At 36.8% G+C, this 22,193-nt stretch overlaps 4 protein-coding genes across 4 annotated transcripts; all 4 read right to left on the reverse strand.

Moving 5' to 3' along the window:
• Window positions 1-250: 250 nt before the first annotated feature.
• On the reverse strand, window positions 251-1,333 carry PG994_002620 (uncharacterized protein; the record flags this gene model as incomplete). Its single annotated transcript, XM_066854029.1, has 1 exon — window positions 251-1,333. The coding sequence occupies one exon, from the start codon at window positions 1,331-1,333 to the stop codon at window positions 251-253; it is 1,083 nt and encodes a 360-aa protein (XP_066719884.1).
• A 666-nt stretch (window positions 1,334-1,999) lies between these two features.
• PG994_002621 (Choline dehydrogenase) lies at window positions 2,000-2,413 on the reverse strand (the record flags this gene model as incomplete). The annotated part of the gene is made up of 1 exon (XM_066854030.1): window positions 2,000-2,413. The coding sequence occupies one exon, from the start codon at window positions 2,411-2,413 to the stop codon at window positions 2,000-2,002; it is 414 nt and encodes a 137-aa protein (XP_066719885.1).
• A 968-nt stretch (window positions 2,414-3,381) lies between these two features.
• On the reverse strand, window positions 3,382-4,483 carry PG994_002622 (uncharacterized protein; the record flags this gene model as incomplete). Its single annotated transcript, XM_066854031.1, has 2 exons — window positions 3,382-3,931; window positions 4,032-4,483. 2 exons carry the CDS (start codon window positions 4,481-4,483, stop codon window positions 3,382-3,384), a joined length of 1,002 nt encoding a protein of 333 aa, XP_066719886.1.
• A 2,151-nt stretch (window positions 4,484-6,634) lies between these two features.
• PG994_002623 (uncharacterized protein) lies at window positions 6,635-9,004 on the reverse strand (the record flags this gene model as incomplete). Its single annotated transcript, XM_066854032.1, has 4 exons — window positions 6,635-7,759; window positions 7,899-8,038; window positions 8,091-8,346; window positions 8,423-9,004. The coding sequence occupies 4 exons, from the start codon at window positions 9,002-9,004 to the stop codon at window positions 6,635-6,637; spliced, it is 2,103 nt and encodes a 700-aa protein (XP_066719887.1).
• Between the last annotated feature and the right edge of the window lie 13,189 nt (window positions 9,005-22,193).

Below are 22,193 nucleotides of genomic sequence, written 5' to 3' on the forward strand. Positions count from 1 at the left end.
AACTTTCCTGAATCCAACGGAGGTTATATTGCTTCCATACTATGCTTTCAACGTTCAAGAGGCTGGGATCCATTGATCACTCCCAAAAGCTGTAGTAGTCAGAATCGACATGAACGCACACTTTATTCCCCGAGATATTTCAATGAACTAAGCAAGGTCATAGTGAAAACCCTCTCATGTTGTCCACGACGGTACAAAACATTTCATCAAACTGGCACGCAATACTACAATTGTTCCTTGGCCTTCTCCATCATGCATCCTCGAGGATAACCTCGGAGGCTTTCTGCCCCACCATGACAGTTGCCAACACAGGAAACGCCCCCCGGCTGCCTCGGAAACACGCTCGCGTCGACGACGCGCAGCCCGCGGACCCCACGCACGCGAAACCGCGAGTCCAGCACGGCAAGCGGATCATCACTCCCCTCGTCCTCGTCGCCATCGTCAAAGTCTCCGAAGCTGCCAATGCGACAGTCCCCGAGGCGTGGTGCCCGAACGACTGGGCCCGCACCCAAGCCGCATCCTGCTCACGCACGCGACAGTGTCCGTCGGCCAGGACACCAGCCGGACAGGGCGGCTCGACGGGCGTCACGGGCCCAAAAGGCGGGGGCACGGCAGCGAAGGCGCGCCGCACGAAGGCTACGGTGTCCAGCATGGCGCCGAGGTCTTCATCCTCCAGTCCGCCCGGGAAGTGCTCGAAGATGATCGACGGCGGCACCGTCGGGTCGCGGCTCGTGATGCGCACGCCTGCTTTCGCTGTCGAGGACGAGTAGGGCGATCGTCGGCGCGACATGTGCACCATGCTGCGCGAGACGGCGTTGGGCGGGTCCGTGAACAGCCCCAGCTCGGTCTGGTTTGTGGGGGGCCAGAAGCCGCGGAAACCCCCCCCCGGCGGCGAGAAGGTGAGGACATCGCGACGGCCGTCGGGGCTGTGCGGGGTGCGGAGCAGGGCGCACTCGCTGTTGCCCTGGGCGGCCGCGTAGGGACCCCCCGTGCCGCGCTGCCAGGCCGCGACGCAGGGGTCGCCGGGGGCGCCAAAGGTGCAGTTCGCCGCGGCGGGGTCGGGCGCGGTGGTGAAGTCGGCGGCGCCGTGGCCGACGACGGGGAGCTCCAGGTTGTCTTGCAGGTTGCGGCCGACGCCCGGCACGTGGGCCACGACGGGGACGCCGAGGGGTTGCAGGTGGGCGCGGTCGCCTATGCCGCTCAGCTGCAGCAGCTGGGGCGAGTCGAGGGTCCCGCCGGACACGATGACCTCGCGACGTGCATATGCCCGCCTCGTCGCTGTGCTGTTGAGCGGGTCTTGAGAGTTGTATTTCCATGAGGCACCGTAGATCATGCTGCCTTCGATGAACTCGACACCGACGGCTCGTGGTTTGGGATGGCCCCTGCCATCATCGAAGAGGACACGGGTGGCTAGAGATTCCAACTGCAATTGAGGCGGTACCGACTGGAGCCATCTTTCTTCGTGGCCTTGGCGGTGGAGAGGATCAAGTCTCGAGGCGTCCAGCGCTTTCCGAACGCCGTCGTGTGGATGGGCAACCCAAAAGAGCCAGTGGTATAGTCTCGTTTGGAACCTCCAAAGTTTGGATCTTTACCGATGAGTGGCAGCAACTCGCCTACCCCAAGCGGACTTCCAACTCGTCCGAGCAGGCCACCTGCCAAAGTTCCCAGGAACGACAGAGCGCCAGGGCTCCTCTTGTAGTAGTCTGACGAGCCTAGTTGGGTATCCATGAAGCCGTGAAAGCCGTGTCCTGCTGTACTTTTGGGTAGGTAATGGTTGTTTTCTATCTTCTCGAAGATTGCTCTCATTCTCCCTGATCTATACAGCCCGGTTAGAAGATGTCCCTGAAACAAGCAAGTTGCTCGATCACTCACGACCATGAATCATCGCCAGTCATATCCGCCACGTAGTCCCAATCCGCATCGTTCGGCAGAAACGTCCCCATGGCATTGACAATGGCACTCCCACCCAGCGTGGCGCCTCGAGGGTAGTACACGCCGTTCAGCGTGGCGTCCTTGGGCGCCCGGCCCCGCTGCCGACCCAGTAGGATCCATTCGGCAGCGTCCACGTTAGGTGGTTGTACTGCAGCTCTTGGTCCTTGTCGTCCGCAAAGTGTTTGACGAAGAAGTGCCACTTCAGCGCGTCGGTGCCCGGGTATGACAACGCCGCGATCGTGGTCGAGAGATCGTCGCTGGCGTCGCGGCCGGCTTCGATCAGCATCACGCTGTAGCCCGCAAGGGCCAGGTTGCTCGCGACTACTCCGCCACCAGGGCCACTGCCTACGACGATGTAGTCGTAAGTATCAACAGCTCCGAGAGGCTCGTCATTTTTGCGAGAATGAGGATGACCTTGAGAGTATCCAAGCAGAGTGTATGCAACCAAAAGAAGCAGATTGCAGAGACTGACGAGCATCATGTTGATCCAGTAGGCTTTTGTTGCAGACTATCTTTGTGAAGCAGGGCTCGAAGCCTATGAGGCTGCAGCTTTTCAGGCGAGCTGAGTGCTTAAGTAGCTATGTGATCCAGGCACGCGGAAACCCCTTGAGCCCACCCGGTCTCAGCCAACCTGGCTATATTAACCTCCATATTCAGGATACCTTGAGTTTGTCATGTGCCTATAAGTCTGCGCCACCCACGTGTCGACGTTACCGTGGGCCAGCGGGGATTCCACATTAGCAGGTAGCTTTATCCCTTAGGCGAATTCCTTCGCTCGGCTGTCGCGTACGGTTGAAGCCACCAAAGGGATATTATGCGTCTAATTGCCCAATCACCAGATCGCTTTCCCACAGGGCACCCATATCGATTATCTGGGCGCCATGAATAGACCAATATCAATTTTTTTTTAGTAATAGTATACAGCGTGGCCGAGTCGAGTTTGTAAGTTGGCGGGTTTCAAGCGACGCAAGGGAGGCTCGACAAACAGCAGAGTGGGAATTGGGTCTTCATGCTCCATGGGCGGTGTGGACGGGCCGCTGTATTGAGAGTCGGTGGTAGGTCGTACGCCATGTGGCCTACGCCCTCATGCACGAATGTCGCAGTGCAATCTGGATCTAGGTCCGGGATGCAACCATGCCGGGAAATATTGGCTCGTGCATCCGGCTGGAGGCTTAACTCGGTTTGCATGGAAACGCCACCATATGCTGACTGAATGATGACTTTACTGCAGCCCATGCATTTGGCGGTTTCGCTAACAACATATGGACCGCTGCAGAAGATGAAGGGGGCCATCGTTTTCATTGGTTTAGACCAGCTTATTGCTCACTACGGCTCAACCCCCGGAGTCGTCAACCTAGTAGTCTAATTATACAGCCCTGCAGTGCTCAGCTGCCACCATAGTTGCATTTCTGGTCAAACGGTACTCAATCTCATCCACACCCAGTCAAGCTACTGACCCGAGAATGCACGCATGCTCTGCTGATACCGAAACTTCGAAGCCGACCTTGCCAAATCCCCTGATCTAACGGACCCCGCATCATTATAGCTCACATCCACCTTTGTAGTCTTCCATATGTTATAGTGATCAAATAGTATCCCCTCCTCGTCGCTGTCACCCCTGGGCGTGTGATACAGTGGAGAGCACGGGTAGCTCCCGACAGGACTTGCCGGCAGGTCCTTCAGCACGATCGTGCCGCCACCGAAGGTCCTGATGACGTGCGACGAGGTCTGTTGGTCGTCGGTGGCGGTCTTGTTGTCCCTGCGTCTAAAGAAGAGCCGGTTTGGGTACTTGCGACCACCGCCGCCGCTCTTCGTGAGCCTCGCGAAGAGGTTTGGGAACCACCGTTGGAGGAGAGATGACAGGGCGGGGATCGACGCGCAGATGATGGCGAGGTTGCACTCGATGGCCGAGTAGACGAAGCGGATGTCGTACGAAAAGTCGGGCTTCAGGAAGAAGCCGCCGTAGTGGTACTCAACGAGCCAAAGTAGGCGCAAGATACTGACAATGGTCACGCTAGTCCATATTAAAGAAGGGGTTGTCAGCTCTCTCTCGTACCAATACGTAGTTCTCTTCCTGGAGCCATAAGAGAGAAGCTTACATTATGCCGAGCGTAAGCACCAATGTCAGGCTCATCTTCAATCTCGTGGGCATCTGCAGACCAATAACGATCTTGATCGGCAAGATTACCACGAGGATATCTGTGAGAACAGTAATCGAAGAGGTGACGATGTACTGCAAGCCCTCACTATTGCAGTGGCCCGGGATACCCCGGTGCCAGTACTTGCGTACAGGCACACAGGTGAACACCGAAGCCATGAAGACCGATATCAAGAGCAAAATGTTGGAAACATTCAGCAAGTGGATAGACCGCCGGATGCCGGGCTTATGGCCCCCTAATCGCAACAAAAAGAAGAGTACCGAGGATTTGACGAAGCCGAGTGTTGGGTTGTACAGCATTATGACCACGTAGGCCCAGATCTGACTCCATGGTCGCTCGATGGGCTGAGCAGGCATCTGCCACGTGTGGACTCCGATGAAGTTCAGCTTCATCATCACATAGCTGCAGCCCGATTCGGCCAAAGCCGTTATCTGAGAGGGATAGTTAGGTGAGTACTTGTAGTCCCATTCTCAGACAGCTATTAGGCTTGTTGTGGGAACACGTACCATGGCTGCGATGATGAATCCGTCATCCCATCCAAACGTTCTAGCAGACAACCGACTGTACACTCGAAGAGAGCCGATTGCGAGGGCAAGGGCTGGAAAGAAGAAGATAACAAAGAAGCCGATTTGTTGCAATGAGGTTGTTGGGTAGGTCGACAGGTCCGTGGACTCGGTCGGAAGAGACCTCTCGTCAGGTATCGAAGCCATGGTCCACCGAGAGTGAAGAGAAGGCCATTGAACCCCACGAACTCCGACTGTTAAGCATGAAGTCGAGATTCTTATCAATTGAAGCCACACTCAACTGTTGAGTAAGTACGTATGGTTCAAGGGTGTGAGCATGGGGGAAACTTCAAATAGGAGTTAAACGTGAAAATTATGCTAAGAGGCCACCAACCAACTGGGACTGGTTGTGGGATTTAATTTCGATGTTCCATGATCTGGGTTACGCAAGTCTGCTATGGTTTGGAAGTAATCAGAACATGACCCCATTCACAGCCCAGATCTTCGTCGGCCTCGGCTAGGTGCGCCAGCTTAGAAAAGGAAACTGGTTTCTATTGGCGTGGAAATGAAACAGGCACTGGAGAAACTCGAGCTCATCCATCGGGAACCGAAAGTGTCGAGTATCGAATTGCATGTTCTTATTGAGCGGAAGCGGGATGGGAATTCGCGGATAGCGTTGTTGGTGGGAGCAAAAGTGTGTGTCTATCAGATATCAACTCAAGCCACTGCGCTTCGAGTCGTTGCACGATTGGACCGTCGTCACGACGCCCCCGGGTATCTGCATGACGGCTGGGTTGAAGAACGGAAGTCAATTTTGGCTAAATGCCCGGTTGTGAGATCCGACATGCATGCAACCAGAAGATGTTGTGTTACCTCGGCGCATCTGTAGATAACAATTATCTGTAGATGTAAATGACATGGACAGATCGGGCTGCCTTCATAGCATCCAGCTAGGTTAAGTACGTAAGGACTCATGATCGGCACGCGTAGGGGGCAAGAATTTGAGCCCATCGGGTGCTGTTGCCCACTGATGGGTTTCGGGAGGGCCAACCAACATCCAGGTCAACCGGATAAGATTCTACTTATTTATCGCCGGGGCATGACAGGGAGGGGAAAAAAAAAAGGTCAAAAAGGATGTTGGACGGTCGGTGCTAGGAGTCGGATTCGAACGCAAGATCTACGAAGGGATGTCTCTTCACAGGATGTGCTCATACCAACCAAACGCTGTTACAATCCACGTCAAGTACTGAAGGAAGGCCACAGCTTGTACTATGCATCTTCACTGGGGGGTTATTATCACGAAGAAAAAAAGTGAGATGGGTTGGTGTGAAGTTAGAGTCCCAATGGGAGCACTTCGCACGCGACGGAGCTGTGAAGGAAAACCTCAAGCGTGCACCTGGGAGCTCTTCAACATTCCGCCATCGAGACCACTCGACCACCCTTGACAGAAAAATTCAGTTATTTGGAATTTTCAACCTACCCTCTCCTCCCTACGTACATTGATTGTTCTCCCCCAGCCCCCCTGTTCCTGCATCTGCTTCCCTTCCCTCCTACCGCGCTCGGACCGTTACACTCCCGGCCAAATGGGCATAACACGCTTTGCTTACGGGCATGATACCCCCCAATGGATGTTACACAAGTTGACTTGGGTCTTCTTGTCCTTTCGCCTAGCCGCACGGGCAGGGACCGGGGTTGGCGCAATTAATCGGAGCTCTCCGTCAGGCCGTGGCTTCAGAAATGACAATCCTTTGACATGAAGTATCCAATTATAATCCGGTCACTGCCTAATAACCAAGGGTTCACTCCGAAAGTGCGTGTGTTGGCCGTCTCGACGCTCTATCATGAGTAATGACTGCCACTACAAAATCGGAACGATCCATAATAGCCGAGACGACTAGAGCACCTAGAAAACTGATGGCAACGCACGATGCTCGATACTGGCTGGCATCCACGATTTTTTGAGGTACTATCTAGTAATTATTTTGGATTTATTTATATATAACCAGAAAAAACGGTCTTATAAATTAACAGAGTATCATCCTATTCAGCAGTACCGTCCGTAGGATACAAGCCATCTCTTAAAAATACCGGATGATCACTATCCAAAGTTACTTGGCCCTTCATAGCCTTGGCCCTCTGCTGTAGGTCTTCAGCATTTTTAAATCCACGAGTAAGCTCACTGTCCCAGCCCTCTAGACCGTAGAACAGGAGCGGCAGACTGGAAGACTTCCAGGCTGTAAGAGTCGACCGGGTCAGTATCTTCAATATTGTCGACAGGAAAAAGGCTAGGACAGACTTACCTTCCACGCCGTGGGACTTGGAGTTGATCATCACGGTGATCAGCAGCACGAGCGAAAGCACCGAGACCGCGATGGGCAGGGACAGCCACTTCCACTCGATATGGATGTACGTCTCCTGGACGAACGCGGTCCCGGTGACCGTGGTGAAATTGTTCTGGCTGTTTCGCATCGAGTTGGTCATGCTGTCCGCGATCTGTCCCACCCTCACCGTCAGGTTCTCCGCATTGTACATGGCCAGGCCAAACGAAGGCGCCATCCTCCCGCCGGCGCCGGGCTGGTAGGTCCCGGTGTTCAGGAACACGGTGCTGTTTAGGACATCCTTCATGTACACTCCGAGGTTCAGGTGGTCGAACCAGTTCATCGTGTAGTTTGGCCCGAAGGTCTGGCCATTGTCGAATGTCTGCATGGTGAAGAGGAAATTGCCGGTTTGAGGGGGGTCGAGAAAGAACTCATGGCTAGAGATATGCATGATTTTCTCATCCACTGGCCCGATGTTCGTCCTTCCGCTGCTCACGTTGATGTGGTTGTATGTCTTCAAACAGTAGGCGAACATGCACTGGTTGACCTGGGACGGTTTCGTGGGTCTGTCGTTGTTGCCTCTAAAGAGGTTTCGATCCAACTTGAGTGCCGTGAATGCCGCGAGGACTGCGGGTTCGCCATAACCCGTATACATTGTAACCATGTTGGGTGTGGCAGGTACACTCGAAGAATTCCATACGTCAGCATACTCCCCAGCTGCATCGCTCGAGACACTCCAAGCGAAGCGGCTCGGTGGCAACAGCTGACGCGGAACAGTGGTATTGCAGACTGTGGCGCCTGATGTTTTATCGCGACCGCAAGTTGTGTTCGTTGCGTCTACCACGTCCTAGGATGCATTAGTCTAGAATGTGCTAAGAATGCTCTCATGTAAGGTGTAAGTCAGATTCCCCCATAGGTACATAGCTTTAGTGCCAAGACCTCCTGGCAGATCTCATACTCCCAAAACCGTTGATCAAGTCGCTTACCTCGCACGTGCTGCAAATACCAAGCGTACTAACGGGCGGAAATGTACAGTTCGAAGTAGGGCAAGTGAGGTCGAAATCAGGGCTGGTACCAAACGCTGCCGAAATGACAGCACTCTGCAACTGAAACGGCGCGTTTTGTGCTGCAGGCCGAGGATCAGTCCAGGACCAACCAAGATCAACATTCCAACCTACCGACGGGATATGGTGGACCATGGTTGGCAGTGACTGACGAGTTGGCGTCATAGACATGCGCCAGCCTGATCGAGGCAGCCTCGAGCGGTGTGGGCGTGGGCCGGGTCGGGAAGGTGAATACCAATTGCGCGAATGGATCGATGACCAGCGCGGCAATGGTCAACAGCGAAGCAGACGAAGCCAGTAGCGCAGCGGTCTTCATCCGGAACATCAGCTGCAGCGCGCCCCACGGGCCTCGGGAGCCGGCGTCAAACAACTGCGGAAGGACAGATTAGCGTGCTGCTAATCGTTGCTAGTTCGGCGATGGTGTGCTGTGGAGCATGCATACATACCTGGACATCGCTCAGCCGCCGCGGCGCCGTGGCGAAATGCAGCCATCGAAGCTGCCCGATGACCTCGGCCAGCATCAGGAGGCACGACGACTTAGCCAGCGTGGTGATGAAGGAGATGACGGCGTTGGGAGAGATCATGAGCGCCCACCCGTCCAGGCGCTTGCCGTCCTCGTTGAGCAGAACCACGACGATGACGGCTATGCATACGAGGCTAAATGCCGAGGCCATTAGCTCCCACATCCAGAGACGAGGAAGAACCCTGTCTTTGGGCGCCCGTGGCTTCCTACTATCTCCCTGTTTCTCACCATTTGAAACTGGATAGGATCTCGCATCTCCAAACTGGTCATGACATGGTAGGTTATGCAATGGAACATTGTCGCTGAAAACTGTATTATCGAATTGGTTGTTGTCCTGGGAATACTGATACGATGCATGACTGTCGACCGGCCAGTAGCTGGCAGTCATAGCAGGTTTGTGTGCCGGATCATTGTCGGTTATATGTGTCGAACTGAAGTGCTCGCCGCCCTGTGCATGATTATGATATGATGGGTAGTCGTCGACTGGCTGGTAACTCGTAGACATGCCGCCAAAAAGGTCGGAGCCTCCCGTGATGGTTGGAAGTGTGGGTGAATGGGTAATTCGAAGAAAGCTTGGAAGACAGATTTTTGGAAACTGTACCACCCAACACGTTTTTGCGAACTTGACGGGACAGTCTGCAAAAAGTAATTTTAGAAGCCCAGGGAGATTCCCCCCCCCCCAAGTGATTTCTATTTTAGTGCTTACGGCTGCGATCTTCATGCGCTGCTCGTATGTAATACTGGGCTGCGGTGCGCAGGTCCGCAGCCGCTGTGTTGCGGACCTATCATGATTAAGGAGGTCTTTTAGCTAATAGTTAACGTACCCCACAAGCGAGCTGCGCATATAAGCGAGCTGTGTACTTTTAATTAACTTTCTTATAACTAACTTTATATTAACTTTTCTTTTTTAATAAGTATAGAATTAAAAAATAAAGAAAAAAGGTTTAATTTAACGCTTTAAACGCTTTAAAATAACTTAAAATTAAGTATATAAAAAGTTATAACGTATTTTATAAGCGAATATCTTATTTTTTTATACCCTTTTTAATAAAATATAAATTAATTTTATTATAATATATTTAATATATTAAAATTAATCGAAATCTTTATTTTTAAATATTTTTATATTATTTTAATAAATACGCGTATTATACTATTACGACCTAACTTAATTATACGGCTAAGACTTATAAATCACCGGGCCGGATTTATAATACCCCGCCTAGGCTACGATGTTACGGCCACCGACCGCGCTACTAGCTATACTAATATAAACATACCTATACTATAAGGATGTACGACGACCACAACGACGGTATCTTAAAGAGTAATAGGCTAAACACGACCTAAAAGAGTAGTAAGGATAACGTTACGTAAGGGATCACGGGGATTATTAAGGATAACGAAGTGAGCCGGTAATTTAATTAACGAGGGGATTACTCGGATCACTAAAATTCGAAGGTGAGCTAGGTAATTTAACGGATTAATAAAAAAAGAGATTAAATATATAAACGATAAATATTTTTTATATATTTTATATAAATATTCTTTATTTTAATAATTAATTTAAATATTAATTTTAATTTATTAATAAAATAAATAATTTTAATAAAACTATTATAAATATTTTTAAACGTTTATATATTTTTATTATTTTTATTTTTATAAATTATTATCTATTATATTAATAAAAATAACTTTTATCGCACGTTTAAATACTTTTTCGTATTATTAATATAAACCTTAATACGTTTTATTAAGTTTTTTTTAAAACTTAAATAGCGTTTATTATATTTTAATTATTTTTATTTTTACGAATTATTATTTAAACCTTTAAATAATAATATTATAAGAATTATATCTATACCTGGCCTTAATAACACCGTCCGATAAAAAAAGACTCCTATCGCCACCCCTAGTACCTCTTAACGAGACCTTGCTATAAACGTTAATAGTAACGATAATAACAATAAACTTACCCAATAAATATTAACTAAGCGAATTAAGAAACTCGAGTAAAAGAGCGCTAATTAGTAATATTACTACGTTAAGCTTAAAAAAGAATATAACGAGCTCTTAATTAAAGGTACCTTAAAATAAACGCCTTATAATATTAATAAGCTACGCGAAAAAGTATATCTCTTTTATATAATTATTAATATTATTTAAACCCTTATTATATTAAAAAGGGTATAAAGATTAATACGTTAACACTTTTTAATAAAATAAGCGGAAATTTTCGAAACTTTTTTATTTAAATTAAAACTTATTAACGATTTTATAAAGGGATATTCTAAAACGCTACCTAGTAAATTATTTACGCCGCCTCGTTTTTTAAAAATAAAATACTTACTTAATTTAAACCTTATTTAAGCGAACTTATAAAAAATAATTAATAAGTTAAGCTATGCCGCACGGAGGTATAACGTATTTTCGAAAGTTACGACGGCTTTAAACAAGCCTTTCAATTACTCTTTTTAAAACCCGACAAAAAACAACAAGCGGAAAAAGAACTTAAAACCTTTAAATAAAAAGGATTAGCCGCTTTTTATATAGCCGAGTTCCGGCGTATTATAACTCGATTAAATTATACCGAAACTATAAAAATTATAATATATTATTAAAGATTAAAGGATAATATTAAAAACGAACTTAACCGACTTAACGCTTTTAATAACTTCCTTTTATATATAAAGTTTATTATTAAAATTAATACTCGTATATATAAATAACGCCGCGAAAAATAAAGCAGACCTTAGCGATAAACTAATCGAACTTAAATTAATACGGAATAATTATATTAATATAATTATATATTATTTAAAAATATTACGGCATATAATTATTATAATAAACTTATAAATCTTAACGTTATTAAATATAATAAATAAGATAAAAAATTACGCGATACTTATTATAATTATTAAAAACTAAAATATTATATTCGAAAATATTAAATATTAAAGAAAGATTTTTAATAAATTTTTAATAAACGGTATATTAATATTATTAAAATAAAAAATACTTTTATAATAATTATTAAAAATAATAACGTTATTATTAAATACGGTAGCTTATTTTAAATAACTTATTATAATAATAAATATACTTTTTATTTAACGGATAAAAAAAGTACCGGATAATTCCTTAAAGCTTTAAAAGGTAAGAAAAACTATAGCCGAAACGTTATAATAATACGAAAAGAACGATCCCTATTTTATAATAAAAATAATAATTTAATAAATAATATTATAAACTAATTAGAATAATTTATAAATTATAAATGTTTAATAACTATATTAATAAATAAATTAATATACGAGATCGCTAAGTTTAAGGATTTAAAGACCGGTAGATAATTAGCTATCCTTAATATTCCTTACCCCGACTCGAAATACTTACGTTAAATACTTATTACGGCTAAGTTTAATTAAAAAGTTTACGGTAATTACGCCGTAATGAACGACCTACGAATTTCTTTTACGTACGAGGGATACTTTACGCTTTTATAAGTTTCGTACGTATATAACGCTTATATAAAACACTTTACGGAGAAACTTAAGTACGAATAGTTTCCCCGAAAGATCGGTAAACGATTTATTATATAACTATACCCGAACTATATTATTAAAAAAATCCGAACGTTAATCCCTGATAGACGACGCGCGTATTTATTAATATAAAAAAATTTACGGTAATTACGATAATACTACTTAAAAGGTTGAGATTAAAGGGAATATTTTAAGGACTAATACCTTAAATACGCCTAGAAAGAATCGCGAACTTATAAACGTTTAAAGAAGAGCGCTTAACGTTTTTAAAATATATAAATATATATTTAATAAAAAAAACCCTTTAATATATTAAAAAACTTATAAAGCGTTTATAAACTATTATAAATTTAATAAACCTTTGAATTACCCGAAAAACCCGGACTATAAGTATTAAGGATAGTATTTCGTACGGGGAGGAGCGTAAAAACACCCTTACTAGTATACCAAGAAACGCTTTATAAAGAACGGAAGGAGTAATAATAACGATACGAAGATCGATCGTAAGAGATTATTAATTACTTATAGGAGTAGCATTTTAAAAAACGGACGCCGCTTATTATAAAAGGATAATAATAAACGGATTAAAATAGGTCCCTATATTAAATAATAAATAATCGAGCTATTTATAAGTATATTATATTAATAATAAACGTAAAAAGAGTTTATATTAAAGCGCTACTCGATAACGGAGCGTAAAGAAATTATATTTTATTACGAATCGTTAATTACCTTAAATTTAAATAATAAGAAAAAAACGCCCTATACCGACTTAAAATTATTAATAAAAGATTTATAACTTATAACGATAAAGAAATATAAAAAAAAGTTACGAACCTTTTAATTAATATCGGAAAACGCTATAAACGAATTACGTATAATATTATAAACGTCGCAAAATACGATATAATTTTAAAAATACCTTAATTATAAGTAACCAATTTTAAAATTAATTAAAAAATAGGTTAACTTTAATAAAATATATTAAAAAAAGGTTTAATTAATAGGTAGCGGTTTAAAAAATAACCCCTTAATAAATTTAAAATCTTTAAAATATATATTATTATTAAAAAGCTTAAGCCGAACGTTATAACGATTATATTAAAAAAGTATCGGTAATTCGAAATATTTTTTAATAAATAATTAAAAATAGGCTTACTACTTTATATATAATAGGATTATAAGATACCTTTTAAAAATAAAAAGGAACCCCTATTTATATTTATATATAAACTTAACTAAAAATATAAATAAGCTTTAAAAAAGTATATTATAAAAAACCTCGAGAAAAAAGTTATATAACTATTTATATTATTAATAAGCTTCCCTATCCTCTTTATCCTAAAAAAGAGTAAAAATAAGAAACCTAAGTAGCGTATATATATTAATTATTAAAAACTTAACGAAATTACTATTAAAAACCGGTACCCCTTACCTTTAATCGGCGATTTATAAAATAAACTACTATACACTAAAATCTTTATAATACTTGACCTCCTTAATATATATAACCTAATCCGGATTAAAAAAAGAGAAGAATAAAAAACCGCGTTCCGAACTAAGTTATTATAACCCGACCTAACCATGCGGTTAAAAAACCCCACTCACCGGTACGGAACTATTATACCCCGAACAGGCTACGATACTATAGCTACGGACCGCACCGCTAGCTATATTAATATAAAGCTAAACTTTTCTTAATAACGAATAACGACACTACCGCGCCTAGCGATAGGGCGAACACGTTTATAAAGTAACGGCGACCGTTAATAAATTACGTAGTATAATAAACGATTAGGCGAGATTACTAAGTAGCGCGAAGCGTGATTAAAAGAGATTACTAAATAGCGTAAAGCGTGATTAAAAGAGATTACTAAATAACGACGGATTAATAAAAGAGGGACTAAGTATATAACGACGGATATTCCTTTATATATTTCATATAGATACTCTTTACTTTAGTAATTAAAATGTAACGAACGCTATCTAGGTTTTAAAAGAAACCTAGTAAGACGTACTGGGGTTTATATTAGCAATACGAGAGAGTATCTAAACGTGCGATAGAAGTAGCTCCTATCGATATAATGGGCAATAGCTTATAAAAACGAAGGTAACTAAGGTGCGTAAGCTTAGGGGTATTTATAATAGTTTCGTTAAGGCTGTTTGCCTCACTAATAGGTTAAGATTAATGCTTAAATTAATTACTAAAGTAAAGAGTGTTTATATAAAATATATAGGGGAATATCCGTTATTATATATTTAGTCCCTCTTTTATTAATTCGTTATTACTTAGTGATCTCTTTTAATTACGCTTTACGCTATTTAATAATCTCGCTTAATCGTTTACCGTGCCACGTAATTTATTAACGGTCGCCGTTACTTTATAAGCGCGTTCGCCTTATCGCTAGGCGCGGTAATAGCGTTATTCGTTATTAAAGAGAGTTTAGCTTTATATTAATATAACTGGCGGTGCGGTCCGTAATTATAATATCGTAGCTTATTCGGGGCATAATAATTCCGTACCGGTAAGTAAAGTCTTTTAGCCGCATAATTAGGTCAGGTTATAATATAAGTACAGTTATTTCGAATATTAATATAACGAACACTATCTAGGTTTTAAAAGAAACCTAGTAAAACTTACTAAGGTTTATATTAATAATACGAGAAAGTATCTAAACGTGCGATAAAGATCGCCTCTATTAATATAGTAGGTAATAATTAGTAAAAACGAATAATAACTAAGGTACGTAGGTTTAGGGGTATTCGTAATAATTTTATTAAAACTATTTATTTTATTAATAAATTAAAATTAATATTTAAATTAATTACTAAAGTAAAAAATATTTATATAAAATATATAAAGAATATTTATTATTATATATTTAATCTCCTTTTTTATTAATTTATTAAATTATTTAGTTTATAATAATCCCGTTATTAGCTCACGGTAATCCCTCCCTTGGATCACGGTAATCCATTTTAGTGGCTTATTTAGGGGCGTCGTGATCCGTTACTCTTAACTTATTTACTAAAGCGGTAATTTAGTCGCTCCCTGTCCCGTAACTCTTTCCTAACTGCTTTCCCGGGTCGGGTCTATTCCTTCGCTATTTAGAATACCTTCGTAATTATATTTATGCGCTTTTATAATATAAGAGAGTTTATATTAATATAATTAATAATATAGTCGGTAGTTATAACGTTATAACCTAATCGGGGTATAATAGTTCTATTCCGGCGGGTAAGGTTTTAACCGTATAGTTAAATCGGGTTATAATATTATCCTCCTTTTTTTAACCGCTTTATTTTTAAAGTATTAATTTTATAAGTATTTTAATTACCCGTATTATTAGGTTATAATAAGTTTTTTTTTTTATTATTTTTTATTATAATATTTATTTATTATAACTAGTTATATTAAAAAATTTCGGTTTAAAAAAACTATCGCGCGTTTAACTCTTACCGTTAATATAAAATCTACGGGTAATTTAATTAATATACTTTATACTTATTATTTCGTTAAAACCTAGCTTATTATATAAACGAGAAATCGTTTTATTATTCGGAGTATATTTAAGTTAATCGCTTTTATAATAATACCTTTATTACGTCGGCCTTAATAAAACTGGCTACTTAATAAAAAAAGCTAAAAGCGGAAAAGTTAAACGTAGAAAAAACTTTATTCTTTTTATAAACGTAATTATTTACCGCCTTAAGTCGTTTAGCCCGTTTTTATTATATAAAAAAGGTTATAATAAAAAAGCGTTCGGAGACGTTTCGTTAAAAAATATAAAAACTAAATAAAGAAAATAATATTTCCTTTTTAATTATTAATTAAAAAAACTTCGTTTTTAGCGACCTGCGTTCTTTAAATATCTTTAAAAACATTAATTAATCGTTTTTTTAATTTAATAAGTTTCCCAAGCTTAAGCCGTCGGTTCCCGCGGGGGAAGCTCTTCTTTAAACTTTTAAAGTTTCTCCGCGGCGTTCGCCAGGTATTTCTTAAACTCCTAGGTATTATCCTTTAATAGGTAGCCTTTTTATTAAACGAGGTATTAAAAGTTTCGCCCTTCTTTTTCTTTTATTAATAATTTCGTTAATTTCGTACTTATATTAATTTATTTCGATTTTTAATTATATATTAATTAAGGTTTCTTTAACCGCTAATTCGAGTAATAAAATATAAAATATAAAATATATCTATATTTTTTTAAATAATAATAATTAATAATTAGTTTTTAAAATAACTTTTACGATTTTAAATAGTTCGATCTTTTTAAAATCTAATTTATCGCTTAATCGCTTAATTTTAATATTTCGTTATAAGAAGTAGATTTTTTCTCCCTTTTTAAAGGTTAATCCTTTTATTCGTTATTAAAAAAAGTGAGGTCTTATTATAATATAATTTAAAATTCTTTTAATTTTTTAACTTATATAGTCGCGATTAGTACTAGCTCTCTTTTTAAAGGTTTTCTAATAACTTCTAAATTATACCTATAATTTATTCGGAATAATAAAATACGCGTAACTTCGTTATCTACGCTATTATAAACGAATTAAATTATAAATAATAATTATATTTAATTATTTTATTTATAATTAATATAATAGCGTAAATACTATTTTAAAGTCTAATTTATCCGCTCGGTTTATTTATTTATTTAAAAATAATAAGCCGTGAATAATTTATATTTAACTTTAAGTTACGTTATAAATAACTTTTAAAATTTAGCGGTAAACAGTTTATTTTTATCGGAAATAATTATTTCGGGTAACCCGTACTAACTAACGATTATTCGAAAAAATGTATACGCTAGGTCGTTAATATCGCTAAATTCTTTATATAATAAAAAGTAGGTATACTTTATAAGTTTATTTATAATTATTAAAATGTTATTATAATCGACCTTAATTAGGGGTTTTTTTAATAAAAGCAGCTTAATAACAAAATTAAATATAATAGCTTTCTATACTTTATCCAGTAGTAAGATCGGTTATAGTTCTCTATACGGCCGGTGTCGGGTAGCTTTTATTTTATTATAAAAGTTATATTTATCGATTACTTTAGCCATAATTAATTTAAGGTTTTTATAATCGAATTATTTAATAATCCTTTTTTAAGTTTTAAATATCCTTTAATATCTATATATAAGGTGCTCGTAAAGTTTTAAATAAAATCTTTGCGGTATTACTTAGGAATATAGATTTTATTTTAATAAAAAGCGAAGCCGTCGCGGTTTTCGAAGTAATTCCTAAAGTAGTTCGCGGGGTTAAAGGTCTAATTAAATTATTAGAACTTAGTAACCTAATCGTTATTATATTAAACGTGATTTATAATATTTAATTATTTTAACGGTATAAAGTCGCCGTCCTAATTATAAATAAAGATGGTCCGCGTTTTAGGCGGGATTTCCTCTTAATGGTCCGGTTATTAGCTTAGTACGTCGACGCGACCGTTCTCGTTACCCTTTTAATAAATAATAATAAGGTTAAATTTTAATAAGAATTTAAATTATTATATTTATTATTTATTTAATTTTTTTATAATAATAAACGTTATAAAGTTTTTATAATTAATATAAATTTTAATTAGCTTTATTATTTTATTAAAATAATATCTTTATTTTTTATAAGCTTTAATAATAGCTATTAACTTTTTATTATAAATTTAATAATTAAGCTCTAATTTATTAAGTTTTTTTAAAAAAAATACAACCGGGTATAACTTTCTATTATTATTCGTTAATTAAGTTATCCTCCGATCGTATAGTTTAATACGTCGGTTTCGATTTTAAAAGGTTTAAATAAATCTGTTACGCGAAATATTAGTTCGTTAAAAATTCGTTCCTTAATATTATAAAAGGCCTTATCTTTTTTTCTCTTTTATTAAAATAGTTCGTCCTTTTTTATTAGGTTTATTAAAGGTGTCGTTATCTTATTAAATCCGGGGACGAAAATCCGGTAATAATTAATTAATTTTAAAAAGGATTTAATTTCCGTAGCGTTTTATAAGTATAAGCTACTCTTTAATTATTAAGATTTTTGAAGGTTTTATTCGGATTTCGCCTAAGAATATTACGTATCTTATAAAACTGACGGATTATTAATAAAATTCGCTTTTTTTTAAATTAATTAATAAGTTAGCGTTCTATAACTTTTAAAGTATTAGCTTTACGTACTCTCGGTATTATTTATCGTTCTTAAAATAAATAAGGATATTATTAAAGTATATTATAACGAACTTATCGAAATATTTTTATAAAATATAGTTAATTATAGATTAAAAGTTAATTAATATATTAATTAAATTAAACGGCATAGCTTAATATTAAAAATAATCGTATTTAGTTCAGAACGCGGTCTTTTACTTCTTTCCTTTTTTAATTAGGATTAAATTATATACGTTAAAGAGGTCGAGTATTATAAACATTTTAACGTATAGTAATTTATTTTATAAATCGCCAATTAGAAATAAAAGGTACTAGTTTTTAATAATAATTTCGTTAAGTTTCTAATAATCGATATATATATATTATTTAGGTTTCCCGTTTTTTACTTTTTTTAAAAATAAAAAGAATAAGGAAGCCTACTAATAATATAAATAGTTATATAACTCTTTTCTCGAGGTTTTCTATAATATACTCTTTTAAAGCTTATTTATACTCTTAATTAAGTTTATATATAAATATAAATAAAGGTTTTTTCTTATTCTTAAAAGGTATCTTATAATTTTATTATACATAAAACGGTAAGCTTATTTTTAGTTTCTTATTAAAAAATATTTCGAATTACCGATATTTTTTTAATATAATCGTTATAACGTTCGGCTTAAGCTTTTTAATAATAATATATATTTTAAAGATTTTAAATTTATTAAAAGGTCGCTTTTTAAACCGTTATTTATTAATTAAACCTTTTTTTAATATATCTTATTAAAATTAGCCTATTTTTTAATTAATTCTAGGATTACTTACCTATAACTAAGGTATCCTTAAAATTATATCGTATCCTACGACGTCCGTAATATTATACGTAATTCGTTTATAACGTTTTTCGATATTAATCGGAAGGTTCGCGACTTCTTTCCGTACTTTTTTATCGTTATAGTTATAAGTCTTTTATTAACGGTTTTAAATCGGTATAAAGCGTTTTTCTCCTATTATTCGAATTTAAAATAATTAATAATTCGTAATAAAATATAATTTCTTTATATTCCGCTATCGAGTAACGTTTTAATATAAACTCTTTTTATACTTAATATTAATATAATATATTTATAAATAGTTCGATTATCTATTATTTAATATAAGGACTTATTTTAATCCGCTTATTATTATCCTTTTATAATAAGCGGCGTCTATTTCTTAAACGTTACGTTTATAAGTTATTAATAATATCTTACGATCAATCTTCGTATTATCGCCGTTATTTTTTCCATTCTTTATAAAGCGCTTTTTAATATATTAATAGGGGTGTTTTTATACTCTTCTTTATATAAAATATTACTCCTAATACTTAAAGTTCAGGTTTTTTTAATAATTTAAAAAATTATTAAGTTCGCAGTAATTTATAAACGTTTTATAAATTTTTTAATATAATAAAAAAGTTCTCCTATTAAATATATACCTATATATCCTAAAAGTATTAAACGTTTTCCTTTAAACGTTTATAAGCTCGTAATTTTTTTTAGGCGTACTTAAAATATTAATCCTTAAAATACTCCTCTAATCTCGTCTTTTTAAATAATATTACCGTAACTATTATAAATCTTTTTATATTAATAAATACGCGCGTTATCTATTTAAAATTAACGTTCAGATTTTTCTAATAATATAATCCGGGTATAGTTACGTAATAAGTCGCTTACTAATCCTTTAAAAGAACTACTCGTATTCAAGCTTCTCCGCGAAGTATTCCGTATAAGCGTCGTATATATATAAAATCTATAAAAGCGTAAAATATTCTTCGTAAATAAAGGAGATCTATAAATCATCCCTTACTACGTAATTACCGTAAATTCCTTAACTAAAACCGGCCGTAATAAATATTTAATATAAATATTTCGAGTCGGGTAAAAAATACTAGGAATAATTAACCATCCGTCGGTCTTAAAGTCTCTAAATTTAACAATCTCGCTTACTAACTCATTTATTAATATACCTATTAAATATTTATAATTTATTAATTACTTTAACTAATTTATAATATTATCTATCGAATTACTATCTTCGTTATAAGAAAAGGGTTACTCCTTTCGTATTACCGCAATATTTCGGCTATAATCCTTCCCGCCTTTCAAGGCTTTAAAAAACTATCCGATACCTTCTTTATTACTAAATAAAAGGTACACCTTATCGTCGTAATAAGCTATTTAAAATATATTCCATATTTAATAATAACGTTATTATTTTTTAATAACTATTATAAAAGTATCTTCTATTTTAATAATATTAACATATTATCTTTTTAAAACTCGTTAAAAATCCTTCTTTAATACTTAATATTTTTAAATATAATATCTTAATTTTTAATAATTATAATAAATACTATATAACTTCTTATCTTATTTATCGTATTTAATAACGTCGAAATTTATAAGTTTATTATAATAATTATATATTATAATATTCTTTAAACAGTATATAATTATATTATTATAATCGCCCCGTATTAGCTTAAATTTGATTAATCTATTACTAAAGTCCGCCTTATTTTTCGCGACGTGGTTTATATATATAAGTATTAATTTTAATAATAAATTCTATATATAAAAAAAAGTTATTAAAGGCGTTAAGCCGGCTAAATTTATTCTTAATATTATCTTTTAATCCTTAATAATATATTATAATTTTTATAATTTTAATATAATCTAATCGAGCTATAATACGCCAGAACTTAGCTATATAAAAAGCGGCTAACCCCTTTTATTTAAAGGTTTTAAGCTCCTTCTCCGCCTGTCGCTTTTCGTCGGGGTTTTAAAAGAGCGACTTAAAGGTTTATTCGAAGCCGTCGTAACTTTCAAAAATACGTTATACCTCTGTACGGCATAGCTTAATTTATTAATCGTTTTTTTATAAGTTCGTTTAAATAAGGTTTAAACTAAGCGAGTATTTTACTTTTAAAAAACAAGGCGATATAAATAACTCGTTAAATAATATCTTAAAATATCCCTTTATAAAACCGTTAATAAGCTTTAACCTAAATAAAAAAGCTTCGGAAATTTCCGCTTATCTATTAAAAAGGGTTAACGTATTAATTTTTATACCCTTTTTTTAATATAATAAGGGTTTAAATAATATTAATAGCTATATAAAAGAGACGCACTTTCTCGCGTAGCTTATCGATATCGTAAAATATCTATCCTGAAATACCTTTAATTAGGAGCTCGTTACGCTCCTTTTAAGTTTAACGTAATAATACTAATAATTAACGCTCTTTTATTCGAGTTTTTTAATTCGCTTAGCTAATACTTATTATATAAGCTCATCGTTATTATCGTCGCTATTAACGTCTATAACGGGGTCCTATTAAAAAGTATTTAAAGGTGGCGATAAGAGTTTTTCCTTATTAAACGGTATTATTAAGGCTAGGTATAGATATAATTCTTATAGTATTATTATTTAAAGGTTTAAATAATAACTCGTAAAAATAAAAATAATTAAAATATAACGAACATTATTTAAGTTTTAAAAAAAACCTAATAAAACGTATTAAGGTTTATATTAATAATACGAGAAAGTATCTAAACGTGTAATAAAGATCGCTTTTATTAATATAATAAATAATAATTAGTAGGAATAAATAGTAATTAAAGTATATAAATTTAAAAATATTTATAATAGTTTCGTTAAAATTATTTATTTTATTAATAAATTAAAATTAATACTTAAATTAATTATTAAAATAAAAAGTATTTATATAAAATATATAAAAAACGTTTATTATTATATATTTAATTTCTTCCTTTATTAATCTATTAAATTACTTGGCTTATAATAATCCCGTTATTAGCTCACGGTGATCCATTTTAATAGCTCACTTAGAGGCGTCGTAATCCGTCGCTCTTAACTTACTTACTAGAGTAGTAATTTAGTCGCTCCTTATTTTATAACTCTTTCTTAATTACTTTTTTAGGTCGGGTCTATC

This window comes from Apiospora phragmitis (assembly GCF_038363925.1).
Source record: "Apiospora phragmitis strain CBS 135458 chromosome Unknown utg000003l:1.0-2676785.0:1.0-2680665.0, whole genome shotgun sequence".
Lineage (NCBI taxonomy): Eukaryota > Fungi > Ascomycota > Sordariomycetes > Amphisphaeriales > Apiosporaceae > Apiospora > Apiospora phragmitis.